A 21404-nucleotide genomic window follows, 5' to 3' on the forward strand; every position below is an offset into this window, starting at 1 on the left:
TAAAGATAAAAAAATAAAAAATAGTTAAACCAGCCTATATCTATTTTAACTCCAGATCTATCAAGCTCCTAGAAAAATTAAATTTCTCATGGTGTAAATCTTGTTTTTGAATGCACCTCAATAGATTTTATCCATCTCTACACTTGATAAATCAAGAATTAAGATGAATCTAAACTAAATTATAACAACATCAATTATTATTACAAATATCTTAAATCAAAAATAAAAACACTTCTCTTTGAAATTCAATTAATTACCAAATTCAGAACATCAAAATGGTTTAGGCCAGTTCTCTTTCCCATATTTATTTAATTACAAAATGTTTATTTAATTACAAAATTCATGGAACATAAAAGTAATAAGCTAATTCTTAACCATTAAAAAGAAAAAATAATAATAATAATAATTTGAAAACTTTTTAAGAGACTTTTAAAATGTCATAAAATTTGTGCTATTTTTCAAAAATAAGATTAAGAAAGTTAAGAAATGGGATAAAAAGTCACGACCAACCAGCAATAGGTGGAAATTGAAACCTTTTTAAGAGACTGTTTTAAAATGTCATAAAATTTGTGCTATTCTACAAAAATAAGTTAAGTTAAGAAATGAGATAAAAAGTCACGGCCAACCAGCCATAGGTGGAAAATAGCGTTGTAATTTACTCATTAAAAAATAATTTAAGTTAAGAAATGAGATAAAAAGTCACGACCAACCAGCAATAGGTGGAAAATAGCGTTGTAATTTACTCATTAAATGAGCTATGAAAGGTTCAAGGGATACATGCGTTATTGATATCATATCCACCGCCTTAAACTTAAATGCACACTATCCATCTGCATTTGTGCACACCAGAATACCTGAGAGTTTTTGAGGCTTGCTATGGCTACACGGCAGGGGAAGGGTGAAACCCCTTCCTTTCGGGATGTCATGGCGGGGCAGTCCAGTACAAGCCGCGGGAAGGAACCGTTTCACGGGGAAGCTGATGGAGTACCAGTCATGGGGCACCAGTGGCAGGCACGGCTGGTGAATAAATGCCTTCCACGGGCCCAAAAGAAACCCAGGTATGTTATTCCAAGTCACAAGTTGGAGGATTATCGCTGTTATATGCGTGACCATGCGTTGATTTGTAAATTCATTGGGTATTGGCCTTCTGAGCGAGATCTCCTGCGATGGATCCAACAGCGATGGAAACCACGCGGCCACATTGATCTTAAATTAGGTGCAAAAGGATTCTTCACGGTTATTTTCGCTAACTTGCAGGACAAGGCAACGGTGTTTGAAGACGGTCCATATTTTATGAACAATGCTGGTTTGTTTCTACGGTATTGGGAGGACAGGTACAATCCGGAGGCTGAGCAAATCAAAGCGGCGCCGCTCTGGGTTCGCCTCTTTGGCCTCCCTGATGAATTCTGGGATCCTGAAATCTTAGAAGGGATTGGCAACTCCATCGGTTCGTTTGTTAAGGTGGCTGAGACTACAAAGAGAGGCAAATATACTTCGTACGCTCGCATATGCGTGTATATGGACATCTCATCTCCCTTACCAGATTATATTGAACTGGAGTACCAGGATGAAATTTGGATGCAACCTATTGACTATGAGCACATTCCGTTTCGATGTCGGCGCTGCCATGTCTACGGTCACCTTGCTCGGGACTGCCCCCAGGGGGTTGACCTACCGAGGAATAATAACACACCCCCTTCCACGGACAAGCCTGCTACTGTTCCATCCACCGAACGCCAACAGGGGGATGCATCAGGTTTTCAAGAGGTACAGAGGAAACGGCGCCCACCCACTGGGAATGTCAAGGTGTATACCCCGGGCAGCAATACCCTCCCAGTTAGCCCCAATCAGTTTTCTATTCTCCAAACCGCTGTGGTTGATGGTAATCAGGGTCTGGCCACTACCCTCCCTGAACGGGATCTGGAAAGTACTGTCAGTGCACCGATGGAAATTATCAAGGATGGCAAGAGAAAGAGTAGAAGTCCTAGTCGGGACTCGGAAGGCGCTGACAAAAGTCGTGCTGAAACTTCGATTGCTCTACCTTCAGAGAGCCAGGATGTTCTCAAGATTGTGGGTAATGAGGAGGAAGCTATACTTAAACGGTTGCTTACGGAGTGGAAGAAATTGGATGAACGATTCATACCAGAGAATGAGAAACAACTGTACAAGGACACTTTTCAGCGCTACAAGGAGAAGACGGTTGGCTGTATTGATATGCGGCTCCTGCCTGAGGCTCAGGAAGGGGATAGTTTAGGGAAGCTTGGTAGGAAGAAAGGGCGACGCACGTTAAATGAATCCATTCAAGCCGTAGGTGAGAATCTGGTTAACTCTGGAAAGGTGATACCTCTGTCAGAGGTGTTCGTCCCAACCCCCCGGAAATCTTATATGATAATATTAAGCTGGAATATAAGGGGACTTAACAGTCGTGGGAAACAACGATATTTGACGGAGCGTATTCGGAGAGACAAACCGTCTATTTTGGTTCTTCAGGAAACGAAGATGCACAGTCATCAGATGGAGGACGTTGTTAAGAAATTAAAACTTGGTTATGAGGTTATGGCTCTCGACGCAGTAGACACAGCAGGGGGACTAGCAGTATTATGGAACCCAGACGTGGTAATTTTTGAACATTGGTATTCCCTTCCCCGTATTCTTTCAGGGGTGTTTCGGCTAGTTGGAATGGGGGAGCATATTTTATTCACAGGGGTGTATGGGCCTCATCTTCATCAGGAACGGCAGGGGTTCTTGCGGAACCTCCATACTATGCGGAACATTTTGCCAAATATTCCTTGGATGCTTGGGGGTGATTTTAATCTCATTCGAAATTTGGCTGAAAAGCGAGGAGGGTCTAGGCGAGAGGATGCACTCATGGACGATTTTAATGACTTTATTAGAGAGTTACACTTAGTGGATATCCACACTCTTAATGGAATACATACGTGGAATAATCGGCGGGGCGGCCAGCATCAAATTGCCTCTCGCCTCGACCGCTTCTTATTATCAGAGTCCATCTTCAATCGGGATGTTTTCATTGAATCTACCATTCTCCCGAGCATTGGCTCCGATCACTGGCCCATCCGCTTGGAGGTAGACATTAAGACTATCAAAGGTAACAAACCTTTTCGTTTTGAATCTTTTTGGTTACGTGATCCTCAATTTGTTCAACGAATGGAAGTGTGGTGGAATCAAAGCACCAGTAGTGGAAATGGAAGTATGCATACCGTTCAACTCAAACTTAAAGAACTCAAGAAGAACATTAAGGATTGGAATCGCCAAGAATTTGGCAATATCCACGAAGCTAAGCAGCGCTTACAAGAAGCTTTGGAGCTCTTACAGCAGCGAATCATCGTGAATGGCCGTGATGAAGCTATCAGCCGGGAGGAAGGAAGTCTCATCAGTCAGTTAGAGGAGCGTCGTAAACAGGAAGAGATTTTATGGCGTCAAAAATCTCGGGTTCGCTGGTTGCGAGAAGGGGAACGGAATACGAAATTTTTTCACCAATCCATGCTTCAGCACCGGCATCGCAATCGGATTTTCTCTCTTAAGAATGCAGAAGGGGAACGGGTGGTCGAGCAGGTTGACATTGAGAACACTCTAGTGGACTACTTCCAGGGGGTTCTCAATGAGACTCAGCGAGACCGTTGGGAGGCTATCACTAACATCTGTAGACACATCCCAAGAACTGTTACAGCTGACCAGAATAGGGCATTAATGCGGGCTGTCACCCTGGAAGAAGTCGAAGAGGTTGTGATGAACATGCCTTCAAATAAGGCTCCCGGTCCTGATGGCTATACCATTGAATTTTTTCAGGCCTGTTGGAGGTTCCTAGGGCCAGAGATCTTGGCAGTGGTGGAGGAATCCAGACTACGTCAGCAAGTCAGGCCAGCTCTCAACTCTACTTTCTTTACTTTGGTCCCTAAGGCTCAGTCATCGGATGAACCACAGGGATTCAGACCAATCGCTCTATGTAATGTACTTTATAAGATTATCTCTACTGTGATAGCGAAACGGTTGAAGCCTCTTCTCCCCACATTGATTGCGCCTGAGCAGACAGGATTTGTAGAGGGCAGGCAAATTTTGGATGGCATTGTGGTTTCCCAGGAGGTGATACACTCTTTAAAGCAGCGAAAGCGCCCAGGCATGCTCCTGAAGCTAGATTTATCAAAAGCATACGATCGCTTGAATTGGGACTATTTGCGGGCAATCCTTGCAGCCTATGGTTTTGACCATAGATGGATACTTTGGATTCTAAACTTGGTTTCCACTCCGACCTTTTCCATATTGCTTAATGGGATACCAACGGCTCTGTTTAAGGCTTCACGGGGTATCCGACAGGGAGACCCTCTTTCACCTTTTTTGTTCATCCTTGCACTGGAAGGGCTAAGCAGGCAAATCAAGACGGAGGTCACGACAGGCGGACTCAGAGGCATTAGATTATGGGGCCCTGACCTTGTCATTACACATCAACAATTTGTTGATGATATAATGTTGTTTGGCGAAGCATCACTCCGAGAGGTCAGGGGCTTTCAGCGAGTGTTAGAGACTTTCATGTCAGCCTCAGGTATGGCCATCAATTATGATAAATCTTGTACTTTCTTTTTTAATACGCCAGCTGCTATTAAGGTTCACTTAACTCGGCAGCTCGGTTTTCGGCTAGCTGAGTTACCTACTAAATATTTAGGTCTCCAATTAGATTTTAATTCATTGCGGATTAAGAATTGGCAACCTATTGTTGATCGAATTCGGAAGCGATTGCAAAATTGGTCGTTCAGAGTATTGAATTTTGCCAGTAGAATTGTCCTTTTAAAAACCGTTCTGTTATCCATTCCTATTTATCCATTATCCATTATGCCTGCTCCTAAGGCAGTCTTCGGGAAGTTGAGGGAACTCTTTGGAAAATTTCTCTGGGAAGGGCCCAATCAGCAACGCAAATGGACATTGGTTTCATGGGAGCAGCTAATTAAACGTAAAGAGGAGGGTGGTCTGGGTATTAGGGATTTGGAGTTTGTCAATAAGGTTTTAGGTGCAAAATTGTGGTGGAGATGGGTGCAGGGGGGTGGGGATATCTGGAAACGCATCTGGAATCATAAATATCGAATGCCACCCACGGTTGAAGGCCGCCTCCGTGTTCAAGATACCCCACGGGGATCGAACATTTGGGAGCTTGCTCGACATAACAGTAATTTGATTCGAGATTTCGCATTCTGGGAAATACGTAGTGGGAATTTTGCTCGTTTTTGGCTTGATGCTTGGCAGCAACGGGCCAAGCTGGCAAGTCACCCTACTTTGCATGCCTTACAGGACGGTGCACATCAGGCAGGACTTGTATGTGTTCAGGACTATTGGCGCCTGGCAGGACAATCTGAGCTGTGGCGTGCATGGAAGATTCCTTCAGAATGGGATGCGCGCATTCATCAGGACACCCAACAGATATATCTCAGGGAATTAGAAAAACGGAAAATTCGAGTACGACCAGGCAATGATCTCCTTCGCTGGGGGAAAGCTCCGCAAGGAATGTTTACGGTGAAGGAGGCTTACTATTGGCTAACAAAGGGTGATGCCGTGGTCGATCCAACACCGTGGCAAAAACTCTGGCAAGTAAAATGGTGGCCTAAGGTGACACTTTTCGCATGGATGGTGTGCCGTGGCAAGATCTTAACGTGGGACAATCTCCAGAAACGTGGTCTCATCGGGCCTTCCTCGTGCTCTCTCTGTCGTTCGGCATATGAGACACAGGAGCATTTGCTGAATAGCTGTTTGTATATCCAAAGCTTATGGGAGGAAATTAGGAACCTTTTTGGTTACCTGCATAGAGACCCCAACAATATCCGTGAAACCATTTTTCAATGGGGAATGGGACATTTTAACAGTAAAATTGTCCGCAGGCTATGGAGTTTATCGTTGGGGTTTGTCCTCTGGGAGGTGTGGAAGGAACGGAATCGCCGAATTTTTCAGGGGCGTAGTTGCTGCGAGGTTGTAATTTGGGAGGTGATCTGTAGGTCGCTCAAGGAAACGGTTCTTTCCGAATCCTGGGCAGAGGAGGACTGGCAAGTAGATCTGGCTGAGCAGCGCATATTACTCAAACTGGGTATTCATTCTACGATGCTCTTCCCAAGCACTGATCGGCCCCGTCGACCACGCTTGCAGAGCCCCAGCTCCTTTCGGCTTCCCCTTGAGCATCAAATTAAGTTAACCTTCGATGGTGCCTCCAAGGGCAATCCAGGGGAGGCGGGTTGGGGTGGAGTTTTTCGGGATAGCTACGGGAGGACGCGTTGGATATATGCGGAGTGGGGAGGGGAGCTGTCAAATAATGAGGCCGAGCTTTGGGGGGTATACCATGGGCTCTGCATAGCAATAAGGAATGGTTACCACAATCTCGTTGTGGAGGGGGATTCCCAGCTCGTTATTGACATGCTAAAGAAACTACAGTGCGGAAAGCCGTGGGATCAGGTTGCCAAGAGCTGGCGGGTTGCTGCTATTATACAAGATATTGCGGAGCAACTTCGACGAATTGATTACATCACACTAGCTCATGTGTTGCGCCGTGGCAATCGGGCAGCTGACTACTTGGCCAACTGGGCTACTGCTGATTCACGTAGGGTGCTTGATGGTAGTTGGGGTTCCTTCCATCATGACCAACGCTGGAGTGAGCTGGCCGCCATCCTCCGCCAGGATAATGATGAGGCCATGGGGGGCGACATGACAGCATAACATTTCCATTACCAAGATCATGAGTGGCACGACTCTGCAACACATCTGCCTTCATTTATTGATGGCATGCGCGCAACTACCCTCCTCCAGATTGACGGCAGTTTGGGTACAGTGGTGGGTGTGTGGTGGCATGGGCAGGACAGCCTGCACATCATATCCCAGCTCTCCTCCTGCGACGTGTGCAAACGATAGTACTTACCAAGATTATCGAGGGTGGTGGACAGGTATTCCTATCCATGCAATTGGCTTCTTCCGCAGCGCTTATATTAGGCATCTTGGTCTTCTGTCTCGCCTATCGTTTCTGTGGATTTTCGAAATTTCTTTCTCTGCAAGTATGGCTGGTATGGCTGCACTTCCCTCTGAGGGTCGCAGAACACGCAGTCAGGGACCGCCTCAGGGGATGTCTGCTGAGGACGAAGGTCTGCGTTATACCCCTATCGACCTCTCTGAGGACTCTGCAGATGTCGGTGACCCCGCAGGGGAGAGGTCTGGAGGTGCACCGCGCAGGATGCCTACGGGTGGCAAGGTTGGGAAGTGGTTGCGGCGGACTGAAGTTGAGGTTGGAGCGGAGGAAGATGAGGAAGATGAAGATAGTGGCCCTCCGGATGTGGCTGCCGCAGTATCCCGTGGTGGGCGAGGGCGCGGCCGCGGTCGCAAGGGACGAGGACGGGGCCGAGGAAGGGGTCGTGGTCCTGGCCGGGAGGAAGGAGATAATGCAGGGATTCCAGGACGGGGAAGGGGAAAGAGGGATATCCAGCGAAGACTGGCGGAAGCAGAGCGTGCCTATCTGCATGATACTCATCCAAAAATTCGCCGAATTGTCGACCATCTTGAGGACGAGGCCCTGCAGGAGCAATCCGATCCGGAGATGGAGGATTGGGAGCTCTATCTCCCTGACCCTGGCCATACCAGGGGGAGAATGTCGCTGTATAAGCAGTCCCTTCATGTTTACTGGGGTCTTAAGCGTCTGCTTGCCAAGTCCATGGAACAGGTAGCAGCAGAGATGGTGGACATTGCCCAAGGCCATATGCAAAAAGAACTGAAGAACCTTGAGTTTACTCTTATGATGCAGGATAGGAAGTTGGACAAGCTGACTCGGCTCATTCGCGGTGCAGGCATTGTCAAGCTGGACCCGGACCTTCTTCAGGAAGATAAGAAACAGTAGTCTTGTTCTTATTTTTTGCAATCTTACTGTAGTTTTTCTTAGCATCGTTTTGCTATGGCGGAAATGTAGTACTTTTCTTCTTTCCTAGACACGCAGTTAACAAACTTATCTTTGAAGTTTGCCTGGTTTCCCTTCGGGGCAGGCGTGGACATCTCTGAACTTATCTTTGCAGTTTTCTCCCTGGTTTCCCCTCGGGGCAGGGCTGGACATGGATGTTTCTTGGTGTTTTTCTCCCTGGTTTCCCTTCGGGGCAGGAGTCTCTGTATCTCACTGTACATAGTTTTGCGATTAATATATTAACGAATCATACATTAGCTTACAAAAAAAAAAAATGAGCTATGAAAAACCTCCAAATGGATGGTACTTTTTCAGTTGATCCCATATGTTGATTGCAGTTTTCAAAAGCATTTAAATTTGGTAATTTTTCACTTCATCTCTACACCTTGCTGCTAAAAGGCTGGAATGTTAGTCGTTTGTTTAATTATTCAGTTGTTTGTTTAATTGTCGAATAATTGCAATCAACGAAGAGCAGAGCAAGTTTCATTTTCTACATTTAGTCAGTTCCCGAGGCTCTGATGCAGAGTACCTGGCATGGTTGCCCTTGTCTGTCACTGTCAGCACCTCTTTAGGGTATTCGTTGAAGAGTACCTGGCATGGTTGCCCTTGTCTGTCACTGTCAGCACCTCTTTAGGGTATTCGTTGAATTTTCATTTTCCATATATTCATCTTTGCATGGTGTAATTATTCGTTGAATTTTCATTTTCCCTAGATTCATCTTTGCATGGTGTAATTATTCGTTGATGAGGGGCTGGATGAGAAAAAATGAAAAACAGTGGAGTATAATGCGCATGAACCTGGACCTAAATGGATGTCATGTCATGCCCTACGAGCGAAATTTTGGCGTCTGTCAAAAATATGTTTGGTGTGTTAAAAATTTCTAGAAATTAGTAATTTTTTTAGAGCAAGACTGAACTCAATCATATTTTTGATGGTGGAAATAGATTTAATACCATCCAAAATTTTTAGAAACTTAAAATCTTAAAATTTGTTAGCTGTAACCTAGATTTCCAAAAATTTCCACCAGAATTTTAACAAAAATATGCTAAAATTTCCATTATTTTTGGAACAAATTTGAATGTAGAAAATTTCCATTATTTTCTAGCTTTTGCTTGCACCCACAGCTGGAACATAGAATAACTCAGCTGAAACTGCCTTGTGGTCCTCCTCAATTCTTCTTTTAAGAATTCTGTTAGGTTTACCATTACTCCAAAACCTGTATGCTTTAGTAACTAGGTGAGTGTGAAAATCTAACACCCTCCCTCAAACCCAAATAGGGAATCAAACCTAGGCCAAGGCTCTGATACCATATTAGGTTTTTCATTATACCAAAACTTGTAGGCTTTAGTAAACTTCCAAACCATTATCATTATTTTCTTTTAAATGTTCCCCGGGTGGATCCGGGTCCACGTGATCAATTCCCAACTATATGACTGTGAAAATCCAACAAATTCTGGGCTCCCCTTATCCGATTCAAACAAAATTTTGTTGTGTGGAAATACGGCAAGAGGCTCAGGAAACAAAATTTTGTTTTGTGGAAATACGGCAAGAAGCTCTGATACCATATTAGGTTTTTCATTATACCAAAACTTGTAGCCTTTATTAAACTTCCAAACCATTATCATTACTTTCTTTATAATGGTCCTAGGATAGATCTGTGTTAGTCCACTTGATCAATTCCCAACTATATAACTGTGAAAATCCAACAAATTCTAACCTCACCTTATCCAATTCAAACAAAATTTTGGTGTATGGAAATACGGCAAGAAGCTCTAGAAACAAAATTTTGTTTTGTGGAAATACGGCAAGAAGCTCCAGAAATTTGAGGTCTGCATTACTGGATCGTGGAGGGGTAGAGGATTTGGCAGTAATGCTCGGAAACTCTTTCCATATTGATGACCTCTTGAATTTCTCCAATGAAGGAATCGCAGGTTCCATTGGAGAAAATGGTCATATCGACTATTGGAACTCACTAATCCTTCGCTATCATAAACCAAATTTCTTTAACATCAATAGCACTTGTAAATACATACAGTAACAATAGTCTTAAGATAATACCAATCTTTAATGTAGCTCACTGTACAAAGTAATTGGTCTCACATTTTATTCTTTATAAGACCTACCCTTACCTTCTATTTCAGAGATTTCGGGAGCACTTTTCTCTTTGCAAACTCTGACCCCCATAAAAATTGTAGATGAGAATTAGAGAGAATGAAAAAAAAATCGATAAGGTTTGCAGGTAACTCTCACTTTGACGGAATCCATCTGTGTTTGAGTGGTGCAGCAGGACAGCAGAGCATCGGACGTATCATCGATATTTTTGGTATCTCATGGGACAGCGAAATCAAAGGAAAGCAGTAATTAAAACCTACACCATATATAATGTAATGTATAAAATTTTGTATAAATCAATTATTTAAATAATTATTAATAATGTTTGTATTAGAGATTTTGGCAAATTTTAAGTACATTTATTTAATAGTGATGGGTTTCGTTGGTATTTAGATAATCTTCCAAATGTTGAATTCTTCAAGTATATTTTTGCAACTTTAGGGGTAACTGCTCATATATTATTTATGAAAAGAATAAAAATAATGATAATGATAATTAAGGTATATCAAACATTCAATTTCGGCCACAAAATAAAACCTAATTTAACCGTACTTTCCTCAAATATACTCTTAATTTTAATTTTTAATTTTAAAAAAAAAGACAATCCTTACCTATCCATCTTTCTATGTTATAAAGTTATAGTTTCTTTTATTCACTTATATTATTCGTACTTCAAAACTGAATTGCAAATTTCATAATAAAAAAGAAAAAAGAAGAAGCCGCTCGACAAGAGAGAAACTGCAAAAAAAGGAAATTTGGAACTCGGATCATACCATAGCGTGTAGGATGGCGAATAGCATTTTCAATGAGACTGTGCCAGTCAAACAGTATCCATTCTGCATGTGGTAACTCCAACCGTAATTCCTTTAATAAGTCGCTCAAATAATTGTTGTGAAGGTTCACCATATTATTGTAAGAGATATAACACCCATATTCATCTCGTAGTTCTTTTGGTGGCTTAATATATCCAAGTACAGCAGGAGTACAACCCAACGGCATCAAATTCATTACAACTAGTTTTCGAGCACCTTCATTATAAAGCCTCTGCACCCAATCATAAATAAGGATGGAATAAACAAGTTATTGATAAGCTAAAATGTTAAAAATCACAATCCAAAATTGTAAAATGAACAATATGGCAAACAAAACAAGCTCTGTATCTTCAATATGCTCCATACCAATTATAAAGTATCTGCTGACCACAGATTGCTTCATGCTGATTATAAAACATCTTTCTAACCGTAAAATGACATGTCATTAATAAACACATTATAACCCTAATACCCTCTAAAAAGGTTATTAAAAATATCAGCAATCTGGTGGTTAAATACCTTTTTAATAACTATTTGATTATCCTCTACCTACAACAAATCTTTACATTTTACACATTTATCATGTTACAAAGGTTTTTAAAAATATCAGTAATCATTAGTATTTAGATCAATAACCAATTTAATTTAACTATTATGTATCAATTCATTAGTGAAATCATGTCGTATTTTTATATATTTAAATCATGAAAAAATATATATATATTTTAATAATAATCACAAAAATGTGTTTAACTTCTTTAAATTTAGAGTATTTTCAAATATCTTTTTAATTTAAACCACTTCACATGTGGTAGAGTGTAACTTTATGTTTATATAAATCAAATGCTATCATCTATTTCTTCTGGCTAATCCACAAATCCACTTTTATATCACAATTAAAAATATAATTTAAAGTGTGTATTATTTTGCCACATTATTTTGCCTAATATAAAATTAAGTCTTTCTCCATCTTTTGACAACTTTGTAAAAACAATTAATATAACATCTAACATAACAAATGTAGAAATGAAATGTGGAAACAATAGTGGTAGTGTATTTGAAAGTACTTTAGCAGCACAATCCAATAGTTAGAAAATGCACCAAGAACAAAAAGAAAGAACCTATAGAGTAAGGCATTTAAATGTATAAATTTAAAAAATAAAAATTTGAAATATTATTAATGTTAATATTAATAATTTAATTTTAGAGATAGAAAAGAAAAAAAAACATTGGGATATGCAAAATTACCCAGAATATTCAGCAAAACAAAAGGAAACACTGTAAAGGTGGAAAAGGAGTTCTAGCATTTGTTGCTTCCCAAATAGGAGACAAGAAAAACACTTGTTATTTTGATCATGGAGCATCAAGTCAGGTGATCAACTAGATCAATGTTACGCTCACTGGCACCCGCAGAACCAAAATGGTCGAGAGAAGTTTTGGGAGGTTTCCAGTTGAAACAAGATCTCAAAGCAAAATTGCCCAGTTTTGTTTTGAACCAGTTAAAAGTAGTCACATATGGCCAGTTCAAGATATAACTGGTCAAAACCAACTTGTTTGACAGATTTTGTATCAGTGCATCTCCTCCACAAAAGCTCAAAAGCAAAGGAAATGAAAAAAAAAAAAAAATTGTAGCTACCATAAAACTTACCTATTTAATGATGCTCCCCTTCTATGGTGGGTGGATTGACTTATGCTAGACGACTTGCAGCAGGTTCCACCGTCACATGATATAAAGATTGTTGTTGGACCTTAAGGGTATGAAGTTAAGATGCCAAGAATTCAAATTTGGATGATTATGTAATTTAATTTGATTATAAAATATAATACAATGAATTCATTACCATTTTGATTTTTTGGATTGGCCAGTTCAATTACCAACTCAGTGCAAATAACATTTGAGTCGGATACAATTAGTTTAGGCGAGGATAAAACACAAAACACATTATGTGGAAGAATGAGACAATGTGTAGATTGAATCAAGATGGCAGACATTCCAATGTTTAAGAATTTCTTTATTCGAGGCTTGAAAATGAATCTTGTTTTTGCAATGACCAGTCAAAATCCACATTTGAATGTGTTCTTCAGAAGACCGGATAATTGTTTTATTGTGGTCAATTTTCACTGTCTACCTTTGTAACAAAATGCAGAATGGTGACTAGATTACGATATCTACAAGGCACAAAAAGGGATCTACGAAGCATGTTTAGCAAATAAACAAAACAAAGTAGCTTTCCAACCAGGGAAAGTTTTTGGAGGTAAAAGTAGTCTTGGAGTTTGTGGAGTCTGAACTTTGTGGGCTTACGCAAAGGTTGTCTAACTAGGTCATAATTTAGTTTTGATCGTGCATTTTTAGTTTAGTGTTTAAATTGTTTTTATGGTGAAAATAGATTAAACATTATTAAGAAAGCCTGAGTACCCAATATCTTAAAAATAAAAAATTGTAATTTAGATTTTCAAAAAAAATTAACAAATTTTCTTAAAATCATAACAGAAGTTCTATTATTTTCTCTAACTAAACCTATTTACACGGTGAGTTATTTGCTTTAGACTATAGTCGCAGTATCAGTCCCAGTTGACTTCTCTGGGAATTGTGGTTTTATTTCCTCGAGAAGAAATTTGATGCAGTTCACGAATTTAATGTTTGTAACCAAGCAAAGGAGATTGGAATGAGTACAAAGGTATTGGAAGAAAAAAGAGTCTGGAATGAGTAGAACCTTTGATTTGAAAATAAGGAAAATATGTTCTAATAAATTTCCGATCGTTGATCGGATACGACAGAGGTATATCAGTATTAACCCACAACAAAAAGTAGTTGTGGAAAGGTAAGATAAATCAATGATTAACCCCACAAGCACTTTTATACATCTCTGCACCAACCTTTCTTCTGGTTGTACATATAACAGTATGAGGGCGCAGAGAGAGAAGAGAGATAAGGGGCACATGCATTCTAAGAACATATATGAACTATGTTTAATCTATTTCCAATTTCAGATGCTTTTTTGTATTCAACACTTCAGTTCTAAATTTGTTTCATGCTTTATTTAGTTTCGTATGCACATTTAGAGGCCCACACCTCTCAAGTTAGTAGGGTAGTTGTAGCTCAATGAAGCAAGCAAATCTATACTAAGGTGCACTTTAATTTGGCTCGGTTATTCATACAAGAAAGGCACACTAGAGTTAAAATTGATAGTATTAGTTAAGGCGTTGTCATTTATGTATCTATATTCATTGTTGTAATTTTTATTATTTATAAATGGTTTAAGTATTTGTGTTTTGAGTTGTAATTTTTAGCTTTCTGTTTTCAAATTTAACGTAACAATTGTTGTTGTCGTAAGGTTCAAATTTATATATTTGATGTATTATATGTTTGTTGGTTAGGATGAATTTTGATTGATATTTTCAATTTTAGGGTTAAAATAATAGTTTTCATGTAAGGATAAATAATATATCTAAGAGAAGGTGGGGAATTTTTTACCTTATTCATTAAAATCTTTTGGGGACCAATTTTTTTTTTAAATGGGGAGATATGATCTAGATTGGATCATTATATTATTTTTCATCCATATTTATGCTTTCGAAGTGATAAAAATGGGGGGCTCATCGTATAGGACCATTTTTACCAACAATTCCCAATTTGGTAAATTAGGGTCTAAAACCTTCTGGAAGTAGTTTGAGCCATTAAATGACACTTTTTGGGGTAAAACTTTTTCGCTTAAGCATAGCACCCCCTAGTTCTAGTTTACACTCATATACCTTTTCAACAACACAATAAAGACCTCAAACAGAACCTATGAGCAAGAGTTATGCCACGCAAAAGTTGACCTTCCTATTTTGACCACCATGATTCAACCCCCATTATTCATCGAAAGGAGGCTAACCACATGATCATGATGAAGGAGACTTTAAAAGAGTCAATATTGTAAGATCTAATTAAGAGTTGAAGGATTCAAACTTAAGCACTAGTAGGCTAACAAGTTGTGTTATAATTGGACCGCTAGGAGGAAATAGGGTTCCATTCTATTTGAGTGCATTTTATTCCATAAATGAGAAAAATCGATGAGAATGGATAGAGTTAGAATAAACAAGGAGTGTTTGTGCACTGTAACATCCCATGGGCCACAAGCTTCACTCTTTTGTACTTGCATCAATTTACATTCAAAGAAAGAGAACAAAGCATCCTTACTGTCACGCCCCTACACTAGTGGTACTCTTCCAACCGCACTATAGGAGGTGCGGCACCACCGACCCTTTTCTTTTTAACAATAATAACAATCGTGGACTACGCCTACTTTTTATACTTAGTTTATTTTTCAACAGCTAAGCATATCTTTCATTATACCATTTATCATATTAACATCATTACCATTCAAATACACAATGGATTATCATGGGAGGGGCAACTCCCTGCAATTATGAGTCTGCCCATATCAATAATGTTAATATTCAGAATTACATATAAGCTTACATCCAAGGGAACCCCAAATTTCACCTTTACACTTATACAAATTCACTTCCTGCACCTATCGTGCAGCCTTGCCCAACCACCAGGCAAAGTCGCCTGAACCGTCGTTCAACTCATTCACCAACTGGCGTTCGCACATCTCGTTCACCCGACGCCTTCGCACGCCCTCGGGAAACTTCCACATTTCCACCGAACGCTTCGTTTCACTATGCGCCCTCACACGCCCTACCGTTTCACCCGTCGCACGTTTCTGCCCGAACGCTTCGTTCACCCGGACGCCCTGCCGCGCCCTCCATTCAATTCGTTGTTCACCGGGACGCCCTGCCACACCCTCGCCCGACGTTCGACCGAACGCCCTGCCGCGCCCTTGTGCCGTCGTTCACCCGGACGCCCTGCGGCACCCTCGCCCGATGTTCGACCAGACGCCCTGCCGCACCCTCGCGCCTTCCTTAACCTGGATGCCATACCGCGCCCTCGCCCGACGTTTGCCCGGACGCCCTATCGTGCCCTTGCCCGACGTTCGCCCGGACGCCCTACCGCGCCCTCGCCCGGCGTTCAACCGTCCGTTCAGCCAGACACCCTATTGCGCCCTCCGTTCGACTCGTCGTTCACCCGGATGCCCTACCGTGCCCTCGCCCGAAGTTCGACCAGGCGCCCCGCCGCGCCCTTGCTCATTCAGCGAAACTCGTGTGTGCCCGCCTGTGTCGTTCGACCTGCGCCCTGGCTCGCCCAACCAAGCCCTTGACCTGCACTCGGTCCACACTTCTTTGTTCTGGCATGAGTGCTTCAGCCTTTGTCCACTTGCACCACGCCCTTGCTTCAGACTTCAATTCACACTCCCTGCTCTTCACACTTGGACGCTTGAACTTGGAAGCGACGGTGCTATATGCACAAGTACTAGCTCTTGTCGCAGCTGTCACTTGGTCAGCTGGCACAAGTCCGTTAGGGCTCAAGCCAACTTCTATAGGCTCTCAGAAGAAGCTTGCTAATTGATGGACGAAAGCTATTCTCAAAGGAAAACTACTCTACCTGACAAAATGGACTGAAAGCAAATCAAAGCATGTAAACCTAGGAAACCCTAATTTAACTAGTCTAACCTCTACAATGCAAAGAATGTGAATGAAACCTCTACCAATGCCGCTGTTACCTCTAATAAGTGGAAATGCATGGATCTAAGCTATTTGCATCATAAAAGACATGTTTTTGTATTTTTCCTTTAAGTGGATGGAGTTATTGTGATTTTGTGCTAACTAGGGTTGGGTTGTGCAGATGGGATGGAGAAGGAAGGAAAGCGTGGGACAGGTTGGGGAGGCTAGGAGAGGTCCCTAGGGATCCTTAGCATCCATCCACAGAGGTTCCTCGCATTCAGATGCTCAGCAACCGAGTGAGTGGCCTCCTACAGGATGTCTGCAGGGGATCCTACAGGATACGCAGAGATTTCTACAGGATGTCTACAAATTGCTACAGGATGACCTACCGTGAGTGTTTGAAGTGATGGAGGAGTGATGGAATGGTAGGGGGAGATGTGTAAGGTAGGAATAAGGCTGGTGATGGCTCAGAAGTGGAAGAATAGGATAGGGAGTGAGTGTAGGGAGTAGGTTGGAAGATAGAGGACTAGGTCAACGAAAGGGCTAGAGAATGAAACTATGTGAGGAGTGAAAGACTTTGGGAGATAACAGAGCGGAGCAGGGGTCAACGATGTGTTTGCATGCGGGATCAAGATGGAGAATGAGGTAATGGAATGAGAGAGAGCAGTGTAAGTGAAACAAATGCTTATGACTGTCACCAAACCGAAAATGCATCAACCTAAACTACCTGTGCGTATAAATTCAATGAACAGCAATCCAAAACACGAAAGAGAATGTGCATGAAGCTGTGATGAAGGCGTGTGTGCAGGTGTGAATCATGTGGAAAGATCTATCATAACGAGACTATGTTGCAGCATGTAGGAAGTGAAGAACTACGTGTTTTTGTGGCTGGTATAGGCTGCACTCCAATCTCCAAACGGAGATGGCAGTGGAGACTTCCTCAACCTTTTTTTGCTGGAGCTCCAATGTATTATCAACTTGCTAATCTAACTAAACAACCGAAAGCAATTCAACCATAAACTAGTCCTATCTATGCTCATGAAAAAGACTAATTCAACAACCTATAATTCAAATTGCATGTGAAAATGAAAACTCAGAGTGCTGAAACGAAATGCAAACAACACTACAGCAGAGGGGATCTATGGCTCTCAGGTTGGGCCCTAACCTGAGAGCTATAGTCTCCTTAAGAAAACTCAGAGCTAGATCAAAATCTGCCTTCTTTATTCATAATCTGATGTTATGCCAAAACTGGCTTACAACAAGAACTAACACCGAGCTGTGCTCAAAAATTACAATAGTAATGCGAAAGTTTCAACAACCTATCAAAGGCTACGGCCTCTATACTTATGCAAAACAATGATCCAACAAGTGTCCTTGATTTTAGGAGCTCGGCTGTCCAACTAGAGTTTAACTGCTGATCCTGTAGGACAATCATAATTGTTGTTCCTGTAGAACAGTTGTAACTGCTGTTCCTGTAGAACAGCTGGCTGCTTCTAAGCTCGGAGGGGAGATGGATTGGAGCTCGGAGTTCTTGGTGGGAATCACGAGGAATGTCCCAAGACCGTGGACATCCTCTCCTAAAAACCAGCAGTGCCACCTCATTGTCTCCTTGTCTCCTTTTTCGTTGTCTTTTGCTCCCTTTTAATGCCAAAACCTGGAATCATAATGCATTAGTCACGTAGATAGAGTGCCTACCCTTCTTCCTACAAACAACATGAATAAACTAAGAAATGCATGCATAAGCAATAAAAAATGAATGGTTTGAGCAAGTAGAATAGGCCAAAATGAGCCCAAATTGTACCAAAATTGGGGCTCATCACCCTGGCTCGCCCAACCACGCCCTTGACCTGCACTCGGTCCACACTTCTTTGTTCTGGCGTGAGTGCTTCAGCCTTTGTCCACTTGCACCACGCCCTTGCTTCAGACTTCAACTCACACTCCCTGCTCTTCACACTTGGACACTTGAAAGCTTGTTCATTGGATGCCTTAGCTAAACACCAAGCTCCTCCTATTCATATGAATCGTGCTCCTCATGAACCGCCATGTCTTCATGCCACACCGACCCACAATTAAACCATTTCAGCACGTCGGCTTGCCCTTTGGCTGACCCAATGCTCAACCATTGTGCCCGTTTGTTTGGTTGGCTTTGCCCGCCCGTCAACCCACCGGAACCACATATCGGGTTATAACCCAAACGACCAACACTTAGTCTTTTTCACGTTTTTCCTCCACCACACTACTGCTCCCTTGGCTCGTCGCCCTCACGCACCGTCGCCGTGTCGCCTGCAACTCGTGGACGTTACACTTACCTTCTCGTTGGGTTTTCTCCCATAAGGGCTTCCCAAATCATGCCTTGTATTATTACAGTTGTGAGTAAGTGTATTTTTGGGCTATTCTATGATCCACATTTTATACTTTGCATGCATGAAAACAACAACTTAATAAATCCAGGAGTCTAAAGAAAATAACCCTCATAATATAGATTTCAAATTTTAAGTATAATTTTATCCAATCTGTTTTGACAAACTGGCCAGTGGAATATCCGTGGCAGTTTACAGATCACTTACTTAGCTCTAATGCCCAAGAAAAATAATCCCACCCATTCTGAGAACTTCAATCCAACTTCCCTTTGTAATTGCATTTACAAAATTATCTCTAAAACAATAGCAGAAAGGATGAAAGGAGAATAACCTCTCATCAAATCTCTCCATGGCAACTTGGATTCCTAGAAGGGTGAGAAATTCACAAGGAGTTAGGGGTAGCACAAGAGAATCTCCATTCAATTAATAACAAGAACCTAAAAGCCCTATCCTTGAAGGTGGACCTCTCCAAAGTATATGATTGAGTGGGTTGTATTTTCATTAGACTCATAATTATTTATTCCTGGCTTTTTGCATGATTTTGTTACTTGGGTAATGAGTTTCATTAGCTAAATTCCTTTTGCAATTGTAATCAATGTATCTACATCTCCCATCTTTAAGTCTCAAAGAGGGGTTAAAAAAAGGATGTCTTCTATCCCCCATGTTTCTCATTATTGTAGAAGGCCTCATTAGATCTCTTAAGGAGGCCACCAAAATTGAAACATCAAAGGTATAAATGTCAGATCTTCTTACAATGTCACCCATTTAAATTTTGTCAATGACATTTTAATCTTCTATGAAGGAAATAGAAGGATGGTTGAAAACCTTATAGAGATCATCGATATCTTGTATGAAGCATCAAGTGCAAAAGTAAACATTAATGGGTCAATAATCTCTTATTGGGGCCTCCCAGAGAATGAAAAAAGTATATCCCCTCGGTCTTTATTTTTCAAGTATTGGCAACAGATGATGAAATGAAATACCTAGGATTTCATTTGAAAGAGAATTGGTATGAAAAAGACGATTTCCACTGGATAATTTCCAAGGTGGAGAAGAAACTCAACACACGAAACAATCAATGGCTATGTAGAGGTGGTCTGCTAGATCTTGTCAAATCAATTTTGGAAGTCGTATCCTTTTATTGGATGTCACTAGCATGGATTCCAAAAGGAGTCCTAGAAAAAATCAAACAGTTAAGTTTCAAGTTCATCTAGTTTAGAGAGGGAGGGAAAAAAATGGATGGTTTTAACCTCCTTGAAAATGCAATTGTCTACCCAGACTGCTTTTTTTCCTTGAAAATCATGGAAATTTCGGTAAGATTTTGATAAAATCTGGCAAGGATTTTTGTAAATCTAGGTTACAGTTGTCAAACTTCAAGGTTTTGGGTGCCCCAAAGGTTTATGATGGTGCTGAATCCATTTCCACCATCAAAAACACGATTCAAACACTGTTGGTGCAAGATTTTTTGAAATCTTTTACCCAGATTGTAGCCACTTCTGGCAGTGCGGGCAATTCCTCCACCTCGGTAGACACTTCCCTTGAAGATAGTTATTGTTAAAAAATCAAAAGGTCGGTGGGGCCAAACGAACGCATTCCTTTTTCTAAAGGTTCTTGCAACCAATATTGTATGGAGATTGATACAAGACTCTGGACTCTAGGCACAAGTAGTCAAAGATAAATATACTAGTCTTGATTCCATAGAAGAATGGATCAAAAAGTTGCCTTGGAATATTTAGAATGCATCAATAGTATGCAAAAGCTATGGTTACCACTTTCCATCTTGATAGCAAATTGGTTGGTATGGAAAACTAGAAAATGTAACAAAGTCCAAATTGGTCTGGACCCTAAATTCATACCAATAATACACACAGGCTCCCACCCAAACTAATTTTGGATTTGAAAAGACAGGGCTAGCATATTCTAAGACAAGTAGCTCAATGAATCAAAACCTTGGATATGTAATAACAATGGCTTTCGTAGGATGAGATTGGACTTCAAGATAAGAATGTAGAAATATGGGAACACTAGTGTAAGGCCCTCAGAGATGTGTGCCCGAGTCACGGTAGGATGAGGCAAGCTAAGTTATGGAGGTGGAACGACATCACAACATCATTTATGACAAAAGAAGCAATGATTTGGGGTTTCACACTATCGCAATATGTGACGAATTTATGCACAAGAAAAGTCAAGATGTGGCCACGTGCAGGGTGCACAAGATGGAGCTAGACATCATGACCCACTAAGGTCAGGGGACTAAGGCAAGCAGCCAAGCCGTGCATAAGTCGGCCTAAGTGGAATGAGTAAGCCTGAGTTGAATGAGTGGAATGAGTGGAGTTAGGGTTTGGTGCGAGTTGGCTAGCGCTTAGTACAACTAAACCAACAGATCGGTTGGAGTGACACGCCCCTTCACATGCTCAATGGCATGTCTAAATAAACCATGGTGAACTGAGTGAAGAGGAATGGCATAGAGAACAATTGTCAAGTAACTCAAGCAAGGCTTATCACAAATGTGAAGGAGTAGCACAAGATGGAGTATAATGGTGTATAAGATGGAGTATAAGCCATTATGAGGACTTGACACACCTTAGCTAGAGGGACTCTTTGGGGTCATTATAGTTGGTATTAGAGCAAGATTTC

The 21404-nt window shown here is 41.3% G+C and overlaps 1 protein-coding gene across 2 annotated transcripts in view; it reads right to left on the reverse strand.

The window, feature by feature from the left end:
- Positions 1-21404, reverse strand: part of LOC149261045 (GDSL esterase/lipase At4g01130-like) — a 137683-nt gene that overhangs the window by 43719 nt on the left and 72560 nt on the right. For both annotated transcript variants that reach the window (XM_089381037.1, XM_089381042.1), the window contains exon 4: positions 10819-11089. In XM_089381037.1, the coding sequence (XP_089237163.1) occupies positions 10819-11089 (271 nt within the window). The remainder of the gene's footprint in view (positions 1-10818; positions 11090-21404) is intronic.

The sequence above is a fragment of the Pinus tabuliformis genome, chromosome 6 (assembly GCF_031772625.1).
Source record: "Pinus tabuliformis cultivar Carrire ecotype Pingquan chromosome 6, CPIR1, whole genome shotgun sequence".
NCBI lineage: Eukaryota > Viridiplantae > Streptophyta > Pinopsida > Pinales > Pinaceae > Pinus > Pinus tabuliformis.